The sequence below is a fragment of the Eumetopias jubatus genome, unplaced genomic scaffold (genome assembly GCF_037043125.1).
Source record: "Eumetopias jubatus isolate StellerSeaLion01/CBP00866 unplaced genomic scaffold, mEumJub1_p1.0 scaffold_15, whole genome shotgun sequence".
NCBI lineage: Eukaryota > Metazoa > Chordata > Mammalia > Carnivora > Otariidae > Eumetopias > Eumetopias jubatus.
Genome location: NW_028274821.1, coordinates 51999802 through 52019062, shown reverse-complemented (window position 1 = coordinate 52019062; position 19261 = coordinate 51999802). Strand labels below are relative to the sequence as shown.

Here is a 19261-nt window from a genome sequence, read left to right as displayed (position 1 = left end):
GGAGTGTGTCCATAACCCATCTCCTGTGGTTAAATGAGAGAGTTTCAAAAATGTGCATCTCTGCCTTTATGAGAATCAGTATAAATCAAGAGACTGAGTATGTTTACATAAAGTGACTTATTTTTAATGCTTGCAGGATTTGGGAAAAGAAGAGCAGTTTGATTCTTGTATCATATGAATAAATATTCTCTGTGGGTGGCAGGTCTGTGTGTTTATCCATACATATGTATACATGTACTTGGAGGCGTGCATATATGTGCACACGCACACACACACACACATCCCTCCATTTGGGAATGCCCTCCATGTTGGTAATGTGGACTGCTGTTTAGGAACAGAATTATTCAAATAAATATTGTTCTTTCCTGTTTAGGGAGGTCTGGCCCTCTTTCTATTTTTATTTCTTTTGGCTTATTTGCCACCCACATTCCTAAAAGAAAGCAGAAAGAACATTTTTAATCCCTGTGTGCTGGTTGGATCCCATGTATACTTTGAACTGGGAGAATTCTTTTTAAAATTCTGTAGCCCTGCCTGCCCACCCTGACAAGAATTCAGACTTTGGGATGCTAGCAGGGCCCTGAATGTGGGCCTCCCATGAATGGTTCCAAAGGCCACGTCCCTGTTCCATGGTCAGTGCTGGCTTTGTGTGCCCCCTGACTCAAATAGACTCAGCTCAAAGTACTTGCAGGTATGCAGGAAGATGTGTTCAGCACAAGGCCTTGTGATGTAGTGTAACTGGTTAGGAAGATAGGTTTTCAAGTTTCCACCTTGGCTACCCTCATTACTAGCAATGTGACTTTGACCAAAGTACTTGACCTCAGTTCCCTCATCTGTAAGACTAGGAGAATACCACTAAGACTGCTGTAAGGACTGAATGAAATAATGAGTGTCCAGCCAACATTGAACACAGCGTGCGGCATAGAAAAGGTGCAGGAAGTGATAGATACTACTCTGTTAGGAACACAATATTATTGACTCATTGAGGCTCTTAACACCATTGCCCCATCTTGTTCACTCCATCTTTTGTGACCTGACACTAATTCATTCATTCATTCATTCAAGTTAGTTATTATGTATGAAGACTTGTTCCAAAAATAATTTAAGGTGCCTGGTGTCAGTCTCCCACTGGAATTCTTTCTCCCAGTTCCCATTAAAGAGACACAACTATGTTAAGAAAAAGAGTTTTAAGAAAATGTTTAGGCCCAATGCTTGATCGTAGTGCAAGGCACCTGCTCTTTACTCCCTGGTCAGAAGCTGCCCTCCTGAACACAAGCTCCCTGCCTACAGGACCCTGGAGAGAAGCTGCATCCACCTGCTTCAAAGGCCCTGGATGAAACAAGTGCTTGGAGCAGGAGAGGTCAGGGGGAGGGTGTCACAGAGATTCTCTAAGGTGGGCTCAAGAGCTGTGGTCCTGAGACACCGCAGCCTCCCTGTGCCCCGAGGGCAGGTAGGAGCTGCCATCCCCTGCCCCCCTGTATACAGTTTGCACTGTCAACAGTCCAGCTTTCCCACAGTGGATGGGCGGCAGAATAGATTGGGGTATTTTGCATTTGCTTGTTTGTTTTTCTTCTCTCTTGGTCCGGGGATGTCCCTTCAGCAAGCAGCCTGCTGTTTTTCCTGGGCTCCCCCTTGACACTGCCCTTCAGAGCAGAGCTGCACTGCACCCCCGTCTGAGGGAGAGCTAGCTGCCAGACCACATTCTCAGCAACCAGCTTTAGAGCCTCCCAGATCCTTTCTCTCTTTCCTTTCCCTGAGTCCTGGTCCCTTTCTCTGAATCACTCTGTCTCCCATTGAGGCAGCGTATAACCCTCACAGACTGGTAAGCAGAGCACGAAAGAGTCAACAAGAGTGTTCTGGGCAGAAGAAGGGCATGGGGCTCTCCGTGCAGAAAAAACAAGTGTACAAAGATACAGAAACAGCCAGAAGCAAGGTGTGTGCAAGGCAGGAGAGAAGGAGGAGGTAGATTTGAGATATGTGCAGTCTCTTTAACTTGCTGGGACTTTACCTGGTTGGAGATCAACGGTGCATCAGCGGTGCTGATGATACCTGCGGGGATTAGAGCGTGTGCTGCACACTGGAATCATAGGACACTGTCATATCACAGGTGATTCTGAGTCCTTCAAACTGGATGATTCGGAGACAACAGCTGATGTTGATTCTTACATTCTAATGCCTTAGCACAGTACGCCTTCCTCTTGTGCATCGACAGCCCCAAGAGCCACACCTGCCCATTCCTGGAATTCTTCCTCATAGCATCACGGTGCCTGAAGAAACCTCACTGAGTCCTCGTCCCTGTCTACAGTCAGAAATGACCTCAGGCTGACCCACGCAGTCTAGCTGACTTTGGTACTCACTCTCCCTGTTCCTCCAGGAAAACTGCCAGTCCCAAAGGGACTTGCTTTTGCTACCAGAGGGTTAGATCTGGAGATAAGGAAATTGCAAATAATCTGCTTGACCTCCAGTGTAGCAACATGACCTGTGGGAAATGGGTGTTGGTAGGAGCTGAGGACCCTGGAGGGGCAGGGGGATTGTGGTGGTTCTGGTGAGATCTTGGCGCAGACACCACCAGCACAGTTGTTTGGAACGGAGGAGGGAAAGGGGCAAGACTCCTGAGAGAAATAGAATTTTCAAGATGATTAACATTCTCAAAGCACCCACTTCATAGGGGAAGAAAAAAATAGCCAATAACAGAAGAAACAAATGGATAATGTGGATACAACAAGGTTTTCAAGTCTAAAAAAATGGCACTTGTAGGATGAAAGGCCCAGCAGAAAGCTTGCTTTCTGATCAGGCCAACACCCGCAGAAGGCCCAGCCTCGCTGTTGGGAAGGAAATTCTTCCCGATATGTTCCCTGTATCCTCACCCTCCAGTCCACCCAGAAATACTGTCCTTGTACTTCATGCTGCATTCAAACCCACGTTACCAAGTCTGTCGGAGAGGAGACTGGGGGCTGATGAGAGGCCGGGCGCAGCTACGCGCCAGCCCGGGGCGGAGCCCTGGGGGGCTGAGGCCGGGCTGTTGGGCGGTGGGCGGTGGGCCAGCGAGCAATAATCAGTACGGAGCGCCAGAGATGCTTCACCCCGTGGACTCGCCATTCTTCTTTGGTGCTCTTTCAGCAACTATTACCTTAACATATTGCCTTTTAAATGTGCCGATGAAACTCCGTTACTGGAGAGGGTAGGTGCGTCCGTGGGCGCGCGTGTGTGTGTATGCATGTGTGTGTGCACCAGTGTGCTTGCGCGCGCGCCCGCAAGTGTGTGTGTGGGTGTGTGTGTGTGTGGGTGTGTGGGTGTGGGTGGGTGAGTGGGTGCGCGCGTGCCCGAGCGCTCTTAACTGAAGGCAATTTACTGCCCTCTTAGGGCCAAATCTGACACTAGGTTGTGTACTTCAAACCACCCCGTTTTAAGACATTGGGTTTTTAATGGTGGCCAACGGAGGGCGGGCCGGGGTTGTGGGGGGGATACATAAAGGTCATTCCAGAAAGTTTTTAGCCCAGTGTGCTCTCCTTACCACACTTTGGAGCTTCTACACCCACCTTCCTTTCATCTCTTTGTGCTCCTCTTCTTCCTCAGTTATTTCTTTATTTTCAACATTTCTTCCTCCTCTTTCTCCTTCTTGTTTCTCAGAATTAGCAGAGTTGGGGAATTTAAAACCATAGGCTTCAGGATGCTGTTGTTATAGCACCTCTTGCCCTAATATACGTTAAAACGCTAGAAAAACAAAAGGCCTCGCTGCTTTTATTTCTCACCCCAGCAGAGTAATGGAAACAGTGTGTTTTTAGTTTGTTGGCTTATTTTTGTTCTTGAGTCCACCCGGGTGCAAATCCTGATTCTCCCGCTTGTTCACTATGTGAACATGGGCAAGTTACATCAATTCTCTGAGCCTCCTTTTCCTCATCCGTATAATAGAAAAAGCAATGCCTACTTCACAGAGTTTTGAAAAGAAGTCCACAAAATAAACATAAGTGCCTCTACCATGGTAGGTACTCAACACATTTTTCACTCCACCACTCATTTCACTGGGTTTGTAGACCTAATCATTTTTTTTTCTTCATTGGATTTTAGTCTAATTAACAAACATTTTTCCAGCACCTGCTATGTGTCAGGGCTAGTGCACCAGGGTCCAAACAGACCCAAGATGTGGTTCATCTCTTCAGTGGCAGCCCTGTGCTGGAGCCAGGGAAGGAATAAACTGTCACAGAACAATGGTGAAGGGTGCGGTGGCCACCACAGGAAACCAGAAGAGGAGCACCGAAGACTCTTTGGGGTGGGGTAAGGAAGGATGTGGGAGAAGGTGTCTGAGAAGAGGGCACACTGCACAAGAGCCTTGAAGGATGCTGGAGTTGGGAGAAAGGTGTTCTGGGAAAAGAGGAATGAACAAAAGCAGATACACAAGAGGTTTCTGGATGCCGTGGGTTCAGCAGGAGAGAAGGAGAGCTGGGGAGTGACAGGGTGGCAGAGAGGTTGGGGGGTCCAGATCAAGAAGAGCATTGAACTCTAGGGTTGGGGACTTAGTTTGAAAACTGTACAGAGCTGTTGAAGGAGTATCGGTTAGGGAAAGCCAGTAACACAGGCTGGATTTTACCTGAAGCGCACTGAGCCAACTCTGAGACATCCTTGTTTGCACAGATTGCCTCTCTGAGATCCACACCAAGTGTCCAGAGCCTACAGGCCAGGGGTGATAGCTCTGCGGCTAATTATTTGCGCCACCTCAGGCTAGTCACCTCTCTCATGATCTGGGTTTTCAGTCTCTGAGGTGAAGGTCTTAGACTAGACAATACCCAAGTGTCCTCCCAGCTTCAACAGTAGGCTGTGATTCTGTGATCATGCCACCATTTTTAGAGCTTGTTTTCTGGCTTCTGAGGTTAACTTAGTAAAATTGCCGTGCTAGCATGATGACTGACACCTAGTATTCGTCAATGTTTTCCCTTTATTTTATGTGAAAAATAGATCGTTAAAGTGTGTGATGGGATATACAGTAAGCTAAGAGTCAGTTGGACTCTGGTCGTCACGGCTGGGTCAGAAATTACTTGTGTGACCTAGAATAAGTCATTTTACTTTTCTTTGTGTCCACCTATTCCCTGTCCTCCACTACCAGTTCTAAAAATGGGTAAACTGACAGATAAGAATAAGTTTAGACTTTTAGAACGCAGCAGGGATGTCCACCATCACCACTGCTATTCAACATAGTATTAGAAGTCCTAGCCACAGCAATCAGACAACAAAAAGAAATCAAAGGCATCCAAATCAGCAAAGAAGAAGTCAAACTCTCACTCTGTGCAGGTGATATGATACTTTATGTGGAAAACCCAAAAGACTCCACCCCAAAACTGCTAGAACTCATTCGGGAATTCAGTAAAGTGGTAGGATATCAAATCAATGCACAGAAATCAGTGGAATTCCTATACACCAACAGGACAGAAGAAAGAGAAATTAAGGAGTCGATCCCATTTACAATTGCACCCAAAACCATAAGATACCTAGGAATAAATCTAACCAAAGAGGCAAAGAATCTGTACTCAGAAAACTATAAAATACTCATGAAAGAAATTGAGGAAGACACAAAGAAATGGAAAAACGTTCCATGCTCATGGATTAGAAGAACAAATATTGTGAAGATGTCAATGCTACCTAGAGCAATCTACACGTTCAATGAAATCCCCATCAAAATACCATCCACTTTTTTCAAAGAAATGGAACAAATATTCCTAGAATTTGTATGGAACCAGAAAAGACCCCAAATAGAGGAATGTCGAAAAAGAAAAGTAAAGCTGGTGGCATCACAATTCCGGACTTCAAGCTCTATTTCCAAGCTGTCATCATCAAGACAGTATGGTACTGGCACAAAAACAGACACATAGATCAATGGAACAGAATAGAGATCCCAGAAATGGACCCTCAACTCTATGGTCAACTAATCTTCGACAAAGCAGGAAAGAATGTCCAATGGAAAAAAGACAATTTCTTCAACAAATGGTGTTGGGAAAATTGGACAGCCACATGCAGAAGAATGAAACTGGACCATTTCCTTATACCACACACAAAAATAGACTCAAAATGGTTGAAAGACATAAATGTGAGACAGGAGTCCATCAACATCCTAAAGGAGAATACAGGCAGCAACCTCTTCGACCTCAGCCACAGCAACTTCTTCCTAGAAACATCACCAAAGGCAAGGGAAGCAAGGGCAAAAATGAACTATTGGGACCTCATCAAGATAAAAAGCTTTTGTACAGCAAAGGAAACAGTCAACAAAACCAAAAGACAGCTGACAGAATGGGAGAAGATATTTGCAAATGACATATCAGATAAAGGGCTAGTATCCAAAATCTATAAAGAACTTACCAAACTCAACACCCAAAGAACAAATAATCCAATCAAGAAATGGGCAGAAGACGTGAACAGACGTTTCTGCAAAGAAGACATCCAAATGACTAACAGACACATGAAAAAACATCACTCAGCATCCGGCAAATACAAATCAAAACCTCAGAGATACCACCTCACACCAGTCAGAATGGCTAAAATTAACAAGTCAGGAAAACACAGATGTTGGTGAGGATGCAGAGAAAGGGGAACCCTCCTACACTGTTGGTGGGAATGCAAGCTGGTGCAGCCACTCTGGAAAACAGTATGGAGGTTCCTCAAAAAGTTGAAAATAGAGCTGCCATATGATCCAGCCATTGCACTACTGGGTATTTACCCCGAAGATACAAATGTAGGTATCCAAAGGGGTACGTGCACCCCGATGTTTATAGCAGCAATGTCCACAATAGCCAAACTGTGGAAAGAGCCAAGATGTCCATCAACAGATGAATGGATAAAGAACATGTGGTATATATACACAATGGAATATTATGCAGCCATCAAAAGGAATGAAATCTTGCTATTTGCAATGACGTGGATGAAACTGGAGGGTGTTATGCTGAGCGAAATAAGTCAATCAGAGAAAGACATGTATCATATGACCTCACTGATATGAGGAATTTCTTAATCTCAGGAAACAATCTGAGGGTTGCTGGAGGTGGGGGTGGGAGGGATGTGGCTGGGTGATAAACAGTGCTGTGAATTGTGCGAGACTGTCGAATCACAGATCTGTACCTCTGAAACAAATAATACATTATATGTTGAAAAAAAAAAGAAGATAGCAGGAGGGGAAGAGTGAAGGGGGGGAAATCAGAGGGGGAGACCAACCATGAGAGACGATGGACTCTGAAAAACAAACTGAGGGTTCTAGAGGGGAGGCGGGTGGGGGGATGGGTTAACCTGGTGATGGGTATTAAAGAGGGCACGTTCTGCATGGAGCACTGGGTGTTACACGCAAACAATGAATCATGGAACACTACATCAAAAACTGATGATGTAATGTATGGTGATTAATATAACATAATAATAAAAAATAAATGAAAAGAATAAGTTTAGACTTTTAGAGTTCATGCAGGTTTATCCTACAGATATCAAACACTTGTTGCAATGGCTAAGAGATATCTCTATTCCAGTTTGAAAGTGTTGAGATTAGAACAGAAGAGCTTGAATATCTTATACAGATATGCTGATTTCAACCACCACCCCATTCTACAGAAAAGTAGCCAAAAGTCATTTTAACTTTATTTTTTTTATTTTTTTTAAGATTTATTTATTTATTTTGAGAGAGTGAGAATGAGAGAGAGCGAGTACATGAGAGCGGGGAGGGTCAGAGGGAGAAGCAGGCCCCTCGCCGAGCAGGGAGCCCGATGCGGGACTCGATCCCGGGACTCCAGGATCATGACCTGAGCCGAAGGCAGTTGCTTAACCAACTGAGCCACCCAGGCGCCCCCATTTTAACTTTATTTTTAAAACTAAATATGATTTCAATTTGGAGGTTTGGTCTACTTCTATTTTTGTTGTTTTTTAAATTACTGGAACTTATTTTCTTAGAAAAAAAATTACATGTGTATTAAAAATATCTCAGAATTCAAGAGGATATGCCAAGGGCAAATGCCAGGAAGAGAATACATACATCATTTCATTCACCCAGAGATAAACTCATCACAGTGGACTCATATTTTGTTTGTATTTTTTCCCCAAATAATTAGATCAAATCATATGTACTATTCAGTGACTTGACCAAAATATTTCTTGTCATACACTAATATACAACAAAGTTGTAAGGGTCTTCTCATATTCAGGCAAAAATGAAATGATGAATTCCACTGCTGGTAGAAAGTGATATGATATGTGTGTGCAACGGGGGAAACCAAGCAGTTTGCTAATGAACCCTTTCTGGGAGCTGACAGTTGGATCTTGAAGGATGTCAATATTTGCCAGGCACAGAAGAGCAGAAAGCATTTCCCAGATAGAAGAAACAGCTAGAAAAACTACTAGAAACTTTGATAGACCGTGTCCTGTTAGAAACAGGGAAAGAGTCCAGTTTGCCTGGTGGGTGTGGTGTGTGAGTGGGTGGGTGGGGGTTCAACAGGAGGTGAGCAGAGGGCATGAGTCTGTTATGAACAGCTTTGTTTGCCAGACCCTGGAGTATGGAATGTGTTCTGTTGACAGTGGGGAACCAGGGACTTTACAAAATCAATTACTTCCTTACATTAAAACAAAGAATACTGAGCGAGCCAACCAAAACCCAGCTTTACTCTTTCCTGAGGATGGATTTTCTTTTAAATGCAGGTGCTTAAAAACATCTTCCTAGACAAGCCAAATACAGTGCCTATGAACCTTTCTCAGAAAATTCTCATCACCTCTGCAGAAGCTTTTCGAGCACCTTTTGGAGTTCTTTAGCAGTCAGCCTTAATGCACGATGCATTTAGATAACTCCTACAATGGCAAATTCATTCTTTTTTTTTTTAAGATTATTTATTTATTTGACAGAGAGAGAGTACAAGCAGGGGGAGTGGCAGGCAGAGGGAGAGGGAGAAGCAGGCTCCCTATGGAGCAGGGAGTCCGATGCTGGACTCCGTTCCAGGACCCTGGGATCATGACCAGAGCCAAAGGCAGTCGCTTAACCGACTGAGCCACCCAGGCGCCCCAGCAAATTCATTCTTAAAGAACAACGTGAGTAGATGTTGTTCAGGCCCCTCTCCGCAATAGGAAGGAATGTGTTTGGTTCTGCTAGGTGCCTTTGGGAGGGCTTTGATGATGACAAATGCTTTGGAAGCCAATATTGGCCAGTTTTTTGGTTTGGCCAGTTATTTCTTAACCAGCTCATTTGCACCACCCAGTGGGAAAGTGCTAGAATACAGCTTTGAAGGGTGGCTCTGAGTTGTTCTTCCTCAGGGAAGGATCTGGGAATTCCTGGTCTGCTCCCCGTAAACAGTTTTTCTCTTTCATTTGGAGGCAAGAAAGTATTTGCAGTGAGGAAACCACCAGTCCTGGCTTTTCACAGACTAACTCAGTGACTTTAGATAAGTACCATGTCCTCTATCAAAGTATTCCCGTGTGTGTGTGTGTGTGTGTGTGTGTGTGTGTGTTTAACTCTTCCATATTTCTAGTGGTTTTAGTATTTACCCAGGGCACCTGTAATTCCAAGTGCCATCCATCTGGGTAATGAAAAAATACCTTCGATATTTTGAAAATCCAGGAATGACTGCAACCGTTTATAATGAATATATGTCAATTAGTATCATCAGAGTGTATCTTCCTAAGAATGTCTCAGAGGCTTTTAAACCACAAATCACATGGTGTAAGTGGAAAGAGCTGACCTTTGCCTTCAGTTAGACCTGAGTTTAAGTCCCACCCCTGCTACTCAACAGTGTGACTTTTAGAAGACACTGTCTGTCTCTGAGCCTGTTTCAGTAAGCACAACCAGTCTCGTTTCACAGGGTTAGTGTAAAAGTTATGGGATGTAATATCTGCAGAGCTTTGAGGGACCCTGGGACTAAGGGAGAGCTGCGCTTTGTTGGGTAGAAGTAACTATTACTGGTCTGGCTCTGCAGCTTCCCTGTTCTCCTCGAGCAAATCCCTTCTGCTCTGAAGCCTGGATTCCTCTGCTGTCAGATGGGGTCACAGTTCCTTCTCATAGAGTTTTACAGATGTGATGACGTAACACCTCTGCCTGCCCCCACCAAGCACCTGGCACCTCATAGGTGCTTCACAAATGCTAGTTCCTTTCTTTCCAAAAGTATTAACCCACTGCAAATAGTGACAGAATTAGTTATAAGGCCAAATTGTGTTCAGCCTGTGATCTCCCCCCTGCCAGTTGTCTCTCTTGCTAACTCAGATCACACACGTGCACATTTGCTTTCCCACCTTACTTTCCCCATCTTTGTCATCAAAGGTTAACCAAAAGCACAAGAACTTTTGGAAGCTTATCAAAGGGACAGCAGATTCATTTTAAGATTGTCATCATGTCTTTCCAGTCCTCACACCGGTTGCATGGGTCCATATTTGGGCAGTTGTGCATTTACCTGTCTCCCTACCCCCATGCCCTCCCGGCCTGGCCTCTCTACTCCAGCCACAGCAACACCAGACCACGGAGGGCTCCACCTCGGCCACTCTTCCCCCCCACCCCGGCTATCTAGTCCCCTTCTCCCCGCCTCATCATCAGGGTCCTCCTTTAAATTTTGGGGTCCGTCTAAGTGGATACATTATCAGGGAAGTCTTTTCAAGCCCTTTCTTGCTCTGGCATGAAATGATTATTGCCATGTGTTTGCTTTTGAGGAGGAGGAATTAATGTGTATTAAGTCCAGGCATATCTTAATACTTTTAACCTTCCCGGTCACCTTCTCAGGTCATCTCACAGTTCCATTTTACAGATGAGGAGACTGAGGGCCCGTTCATTGCTTCATTAAACAAACATCTATTGAATATCAGTTGCCAGGCACTAGGAATAGAGCAGACACAGCCCCTTCCTTTGTGGATATTATAGGATCTGACATGGGAGGAATCTGGGAGGCAGGAATGAAAGAAATAATAGGCTATTCTAGTTGTGAAGAAGGGTCCTGTGAAAGGCAGGAAAGAGGGATATGCCCTATGTCAGAGTTTAGGGAGGGGATCCCTAAAGAAAAGGCATGTCTGCTAAGACCCAAAGACTCAAGGCGGTCACACAGATAGGTAGTGAGGGCAGAACTGGGCTCTAACTGTGGCCAGAATTTGGAGCTACCATGCCTCATGGTCTCCCTTCCTCCAAATATTTGCATTTGTGTCCTTGTCTTTTAGTGTGTGATCTACATTTCTTTCTCTCTGATGGAGTGTAGCTCCTTACAAACAGCAACCTTATCTCCCAGGTACCTGGTACATAGGACAAGTCACAAGCAGAAGGAAGTGGTCAGTTCGTGTTTCACTATATGTACCTGTATGTGATTGCCTGTGCTTAATAATATCATAAGGATGCAAAAGTGCCTAGAATATGCCGTGTATATTCTGTCATTTCTTTAACCAACGCCTTGGTATGGTTTTCTAATAGAGTCTCCAAGCACCTGGGCGCTCCTGTTCTCAAACTCCTTTTACTCCGATGTTTTCTGTTCTCTAGGCTGGGGTGATCCGGGGTGAGCATGTGAGAGAGGGGGCAGCTACCATCAGCTCCGCAGGAGGTGGGACTTGAAAGCAGCTCATTCATCTACATCGAGTGCTGTTAAGCGTGTCCTCCCAGATGCTGCATGGCACAGGGCTCCTTCCAGCCTGCTCTCCAGGCCGTTCTTGGAGCTGAAAGTGGAGTGGGCGTCCTGTGCCGGGCACTGTGTTGGGGCGGGGGAGACAGATGAGTGCACATATGGTGAGCCCATGAGTGTTTCTTTTCTTGACATGCGGTAGCCGTCCATCCAGTAGGGCCTGCAGACATGCCCTCGGTCCATGCGTGCACGCACACACACACACATGCAGACGTACAAACCAGCTCACTGTAAGCAGGACTCCAGGCCAGCACTGGTGGAAGAAGTGGCAAACTCCACAGTGGTGGGGGCAGGAGCGGCAGAAGGCCTTCCAGGCACCTTGCAAGTCATCTTGCCTGAGCTGGGAAAAGGAATGGCAATTAGTTAAGTTCAGGAGGGCAGGATATGGGAGGAGCAGGCCACAGGCAAGGGTCTCACCTCTGCAGCAGTCCGGAGAAAGAGAAAAGATGGTACATTTGGGATCTGCAAATGCTCACAGGAGCCAGGCAGGTGATGGAGTTGAGGGAAAGGCCAGGTGGGAGCATGTCAGACACATTGGTATATTCTTCATGCCCATTCAGAAAAGTCCTCCTTCCCACTTCCTTTGCCTTATACCCACTTAGGCTGTCCTTCATTTTTCCATCTTTGAAACGTAGATAAAAAGAAACTATTCTCATCTATAAGAAAAATAGCAGTCTAAATCCAATGACCATATCAATCAGTAAGTGATAGTTGGCTCCTGTTGGGGAGACAACTGGGAGTAATGGGGGCTGGGGCCAACTGGAGAGCACATTCTCCATCTGAAGAGGACAGCTGTTCTTCAACTCCGGCTGTCCAGTGGCTCCAACTCTTGCGATTTTTCCAAAAAAGCAGACAACCTGGAGTTTCGGCAAGTTAGCCAAGTGTTTTGGGGTGGATGTTGTTGTTGTTGTTTTTAACATTGCTTGATCAAAACAAAAACAAAAACAAAAAAAACAAACAGACCTGCAGACCAAATGGAACACATTTGCATGCTGAGCCTTATCCATGGACCGTGCTTGCAATTCCTTGGTCAAAGGCTCCAGAGGTTCTGAGGGTATTTTTAGAATCCTTCAGCAAGTCATTGCTTCTAGTTACTCCTAACCATCCTTCTCTCCCTGCTTTCCAGAAAGAGATGACGAGCAGGATGTGTCACTGACGCCCCACCTTATCTTTGGAAGACAGAGGAAAGCTCTTTGCTCCTGGAGTGCTGAGCAGGGAGACCTCCCTGGCTGACGTGGCACACCTACTTCCAGGAGCAGGAGAGGTGGAGACAACGGTGATTCCTGAGAGACGTTCCCCACTCACCCCGTGTGCTCTTAACCCTCTGAGTGCTGCTAGCCACGACCTGTGGACCTGTCCGACCACAGCGTACAAGAAGGACTGCCCCCTGGCCCCTTCTGGCTCTGAGTCACCCCGAGGAAGCCTCTGCACTTCCATGCATGTCGCAGCTCTGCCTGTGACCTGCCGCCTAAGCTTTACTGGAATTCAGGTTTTGAGACTGAGACACTCGTACTTTTCCACTTCTGTCTTGTCAACTGGCCGACTTTTCTGTCACGTGTTTTCTAAGTACTGGGTGAATTTTGGAACTCTAGATGAGCAGCGAGCTTTTCTATAACAAGCCTTCCTTTCAGACCTCTCGCCCTGATCTGATTCTGTGGTTTAACTTCACGCAGGGCGGTGTAACCACAAGAGATCTGAGACCCACCCCGCAGCCTCAACACGTTTTTCCCTGAGAGGCAGGTTTTTTTCAGGGACCACTCCATGACCCCAAACAAACCTTAACTACAGGGAGGAGACCGGTCGCGAGCAGAAAGCTGACGAGTTACCAGTTAACTCCAAACAGAATGTGGTTTGTTTGTTTGTTTGTTTTTTTACAACCACACCATTTCTTGTCTCTTCTATTCAAGATATTTTCTTCCTGTTTCCCAGAAGAGAGGAAGAAAAAGAAACTGTAAACGACCAAGAATGATCAGCCGAACCCCTGAGCCAGATTAGTACAACGTTTTTCTTGACCAAAGGGGAGGGAGTTGTGGCTGTCTCCACATAATACTAAAATTTCAGTGGAAAAAAAAAAAAAAACAGAAGTGCAATTGGTTATTTGGTGCACATAACTCAGCCAGCTGGCTCATTGGCTCGTAGCCTTCCCAGCTGGCCCTCTGAGCGCCTTCGTCCAGCCCCTGTTTTCTCTCTTCCTTTACACGCCCTGCCCCCCCCACCCCAGCCGGATTGTGCTATGGCACAAATTAATTTCTGCCCCTATGATTGTGCCACCGTTGCCAAGGTAACAGTGGAACTGGAGCTAACTTTCTTCTTCCATTCCTTCCCGGTTTTCCCATTCCAGTCAACAAAATAGCACAGCCTGTGCTACCTGCCTTTTGAAACCGAAGTGAGTCTTAGTTGCAGAAACGTTGCCTTCTCTGCTTCATCCACAAACCTGGTGGTGGTCCCGAGAGCCTGTAACGAAGGGGTGATGATACTCCCAGTGATCCTTTGAATTTGACAAAGTAGCAATTGGTGGAGGGAAGTAGATAAGAATGTATTAGTGTATTTTAATGTAACAACGATTAAAGAATAACTAAACAACCCTGATCTCGTTTCATTATATTTAATGCGTTAAAGCCATCCGTGGCTGCCACAAGAGCCTAGAGAACGTGAAATCTTTCTTTGTCCAAAGAAAGGGCTGACTGGCTGGGCGCTGTGGCATCCTGCCCTGACCCGGTAAAGCCACCTTTGCTTCCCGTCTTGTCCAAGTCGTCTCATGGAATCCAAATGCTGCTACCTCTTTCCACCGTGTTGTGCTCTGGTCACCAACAAACATACCCTCTCCCCTTTTTTGGCTTCCTAAGTAACTCTGAGAGAAAAAGATAGGCAAAGATTCTTCTCAGCATCATTTTGGGCTGAAAGAATATCTGACTGTCCTAAGGATCCAGAGAAAAAGAAATAAGACCCCCTCTTCCCAACCTATGCAATACGCAGTAAGTACTGCATGGGGATGTCAAGCAGAGGGACAGAGAGATGACAGCGTGGAGCCCAGGCCCTGGGAGGAACTCTGAAATTCTGACGCCATGGAAAAACCACAGGATTTTTGCATTAAGTTGACCACGTTCCTGCATGTCAGTGATGCCTAATCAAGCAGGATGCTGGACTCTGAAGACATTTGTTATTAATTCTTTTTAAGGTTCTTTTCTGTTGACTGTGCATATGAAATTCCCATTCAATTTAAAAGACCAAATATTTTTTAAGCTTCTTGGCACAATTTCCTCCTGGTTATATTTCTAATTGCATTCATCAACTCTTCTAGGATCAGTGCCGGCAAACTATTATTTTTTAATTAGAGTATTCCTATTCCGCAGAACTTTGTTTGGCAAATTCTAAAGAAATTTTACAGGTAATTATTATTACCTGTAATATTACAGGTAATTTTTTTTATTATTACAGGTAATTTTTATCTCTTTGACCTGACGACATCCTAAGTACCTCTCATTGCAAAGAGGGGCAATCTCAGCTCTTTGGCAATGGCTCAGGCACCTCCAGCTCTCTGGGTCTGAGCCTCACCTCCTGTTTCCTCCTTCATTTCCCACTATTTTTTTTTTAAGTTGGGTAATACATGTATCCACTATCTTTTTTATTTCAAGACATTTCAAAGTGGAAATTTCAAAAAGAAAAGATTACAGTGAACATCCACGTCCCCTTCACTTACATGCATCAATTGTTAACATTTTTTTAATTGTTGACTTTTCCCATATATTTTCTCTCTTTCTCTGTAAATATACATTCTTATTGCTGAACCATTTCAAAATACGTTGCAGACATCATAAAACTTTAAAATACTTTCTCAATTGCCCCCAAAATGTTTATAGCTTTTTGTTGTGGTTGTTTATCCAGGATCCAATTAGGAATCACACATGGCATTTGCTGTCATTCTCTTTAGTTATAAATGGGCTAGAGTTCTCCTGTTAGGTATGTGTTTGGTGTGGTGGTGGTGGTGATGGGTGGGTGGGTGTGTGTGTGTGTGTGTGTGTGTGATGACACTGACGTTATTAAGGATTTCAGGCTTCGTTTTCTATAGAATGTTCCACAATCTGGATTTTTTTTTTCTGATTGTTTCCTCTTTATTAGACTCAGTTAAACATATTTTTTAAGGAAAAATACTACATAAGTGATGTTTCCTTCCTATTGCATTTATCAGAAAGCATATAATGTCTAGTTGTCTCTTTTCATGATAGGAAGCTTGACCAGTGGGTTCAGGTGTTGTCGGCCTGATCCATTCATTATAAAGGTAAATAATTCATTAGGAAGCTCTGAAATTCAGCATGCACACATATAGAGTTTGAGGCTATGCAAGTGTGTGTTCTTTTCTTAATACTCTCAAAGAGGTGCAGGGTCTCCAAAAGATTATTACCATTGCAGTTAAATGATATAGCAATGATAAAGGATTCATAACTTCCCATTTAACAGAAGGAAGGGGAAGGAGGAAGGGGGCACTACATTAGTATGCTGGCTAATGAGAATTTGTATGGTCCCTGTAGCCAGAGTTGAAATATGTATAATTTTTTTTTTTTGCTCCCATCCTTAATGACTTCCTGTTCAGACCCATGGTTTATTTTAGAGAGCATGTATTCTCATTGAAGTTGATTGTTCAAGGGTGCAAAAATTGTGGGGTTTTTTTTTTTTTTTTGGTTGGGGGAGGAATCTTAGATATTACAGTGGGTTGTGGCCCTTTAAAGGGCCATAGTAGGTATAAAGTTTCTATGTGGTATTAAAATTTCAGGAGGATGATTAAGAATAAAATATCTTAAAGGGCTCCTTAGGAGGATGATAATAGAAAAAAAAGAAGGTTGAGAAATACTCAACTAGAGTCAGATTCTGCTTCTTAGGTGTTAATTCTCTCTTCCTGGGGTGTTTTATCATTTCTGAGGACTAGGATGAGTGGAAGCAACTTCGAGAGATTTCTTAATCCATTCCTTCTACCCTCCCAAACCAAATCAGTGACATTCCCAGTGAAAACCCCATTCTCCTCTTGAAGACCTCAGGCATAGACATTCCACAACATCCTTTGGTATACCTCACTGAACACTTCACAACATCTGAAATCCTCCCATTTAACCTGAGCCAAATCTTTGGGTTTCAGCACACCTTTCCTAGTGTCTCACATTAAGAGAGACCCAGGGATCATCTAGGATAAGAAGAAGCATAATAAATGAGAGCCTTGTTTGCATGTCTGTTAAGTATTTGAAGACTGTTAGCAAATGGCCTTCAGCCTCCTTTCCCTTCCGCTCTCCCGAGGGCAGAATTCTCTTGGAAGACTTGTTGCCCCGTTGCTAACATTTCTGCACCTCCATTTGAACCCTTCCCCAGGCTTTCCATGTCACTGTGCATTACGGATGTAACCAACAGTGAATGTGTAAGAAATTACCGCACGCTTTCTCCAAACTTTATTGTGGCTTTGGTAAGTCCTGACTTGCTTTATAAATTTTCTTTTCCATTTGTCCACATTAAATCCATATCTATATTATATTCAAGCATTTTGGTTTCTCTTCCTGAGTTGCCTTCATTTCTACCTTTAATAGGCCTCATCAGATCATGCTGTTTTGTTTTAATCCCTTCTTTAATTGGCAAAGTGTTAAGAGACTTGGATGGAGCACCTCTCATCTTTTTGTGGTGATGTAGGCCAAGTCGTCATCTGGTCATTGATAGAAGCACATCATTCCCTCTGGTCTCTGACCTTCCATCACTTCCACACCCCATGGGTATCACACTGTGAGTCAAAGAAATATGGGACAAGTAGAGCCATGTCTTCAAGAAATGTGTATAGAGGCAAAAATCACAAGAAGGAGTCAGATGTGTCTTTTGGATAATACTGTTGTCATTTGTGTTTGGATCATTTTGGTCCTTAAAATAGTTGATTCTCTCCTAGAATTAGCCAAACAAAGTGTTTTGGAAATAGAAGGTTCTTCCCCCCTGCTTTAAAAAGTATGTCAACAGCCAAACACTTTTAACAGGTTGTTTCCTCTGGGAAGTTATTAATTCTGGGTAGGAATTTTTTGATGAATAAATAAGGATTTTTGTAACTTTTAGAGGGGAGAGTCCATTTCTAATCTGACATTTAAGCTGTGATACTAGTTTTTAGTGTTCTAATTTTAAGATTTTCCTGTATCTTTTCTAATTGCATCAGAAAAAAATGTTTACTATATTTTAGTTCCATCTGTGATTAAATTAAAGGTTTGACTATAAGAACAAACTAATACAATTACATCAATTAGAAAAGCAAGAGGAAATGAAAGGATATTTATGAAATCAGTTCATGTGAGCTTAGGAATTCAAATGTCACAAATAAAAGACACATAACCATCACCTGTTCTGTCTTTTTTGTGTGTGCTCAATTAATTTCTTTCACAGTTATGTTTTTCATCTTGCAGTGGTCTTGGAGCAGGTAAATGAAAAGAAAACGGTTAATTCTACAAAAAAATAATTCAAAACGTGTTTGAGAACACACATGTGTATATTTGTATTCTAACAAATTCCTTTACACTTTTCAGATTTTCCCAGGAGGGTACGTCATGCATATAGTTTAGCCGCTTCACACATGAATGTGGTGCATATTTTTTCTTGCAGTAGGATTTAATACTAAATTTGATTACAACCTTGCGTGTAAATATAATAAATCTTGACTAGAGAAATAGCTCATCAATCAGAGTAAATCAACCTGAGTTTTAACCTCAGGTTTGCCACTGCCTTCCTTGTGAGACCCTGAGTAGTATGTTTAATTGTTTTGTGCCTCAGATTTCTGAACTTCAACTGCTTATAGATTTGTTCCTATATGACTTATAATTATTTTTGCCAAATAATATGAAAGTATTAACATATCTGGAAAACAAATATATACATTCTATATATTTATATGTTATTAGTACATTTCTAGCCACTTTAGAGTAATTGTGATTCCAATAACAGCCACTGTTGCTAATAGCAACAATCGAATACTCTCTCTGACAAAAGCTATTTGTGATGAGGTGATTTCTAGACAGAGGGCGGTGAGGAATGAGGCTTCTGGAACCCCAGCACAAATATAAAGGGTCCCTCTACTTCTCGATTCCACCGTCTGAAATGTACACAGAGATGTGACAGAGAGGCAGACTATGGACGGAATGTGGCCTGCAGGCACGTTTTGTTAGACTGACAGTTTGTTTTTCTTCTTTTTAACTAGCTGCCAACATTTAAAAATTGAGAAATCTGATGCCTAAAAATCAGAATTTCTGGCTCCTCTTCCAAAATCAGAAGATCTGGCAACAGCGGCTTTTGTTTTCATGTGGCAGGAATTGGCTGAGAAGTGGCGGACCCATTTAGATGGAGCATGTTCTCTCCAATTTACCAATGTCCTCATCACTCCCTACTGCGTCCCAGACACGTGGCTGTCAGTTACCATTGTCCTCTGAGGCTGGTAGGTTTCCCTCACTCCTTCCCATTTCCTGCCACTCCCCTAAAGGCATTTCAGGTGGCAGCCCATGCTACACGGTGTCTAGAGACGCCTTTAATTTTCAAGTTGATCCCTATACATATTGACTACCTGCTATATTACGTTGTTCTTTCTAGTAGCCTACATTGTATTCCTCATAATAAATAGTAAATTGTTTTAGAAGATAATAAATTCAGATCCGATGCCT

General features: G+C 43.6%; 1 protein-coding gene across 2 annotated transcripts in view; it reads left to right on the top strand.

The window, feature by feature from the left end:
• Positions 1-14186, top strand: part of MOB3B (MOB kinase activator 3B) — a 186988-nt gene extending 172802 nt beyond the window's left edge. For both annotated transcript variants that reach the window (XM_028115263.2, XM_088018945.1), the window contains exon 4: positions 12724-14186. In XM_028115263.2, the coding sequence (XP_027971064.1) occupies positions 12724-12753 (30 nt within the window). In that variant the 3' untranslated portion in view covers positions 12754-14186. The remainder of the gene's footprint in view (positions 1-12723) is intronic.
• Positions 14187-19261: the final 5075 nt, after the last annotated feature.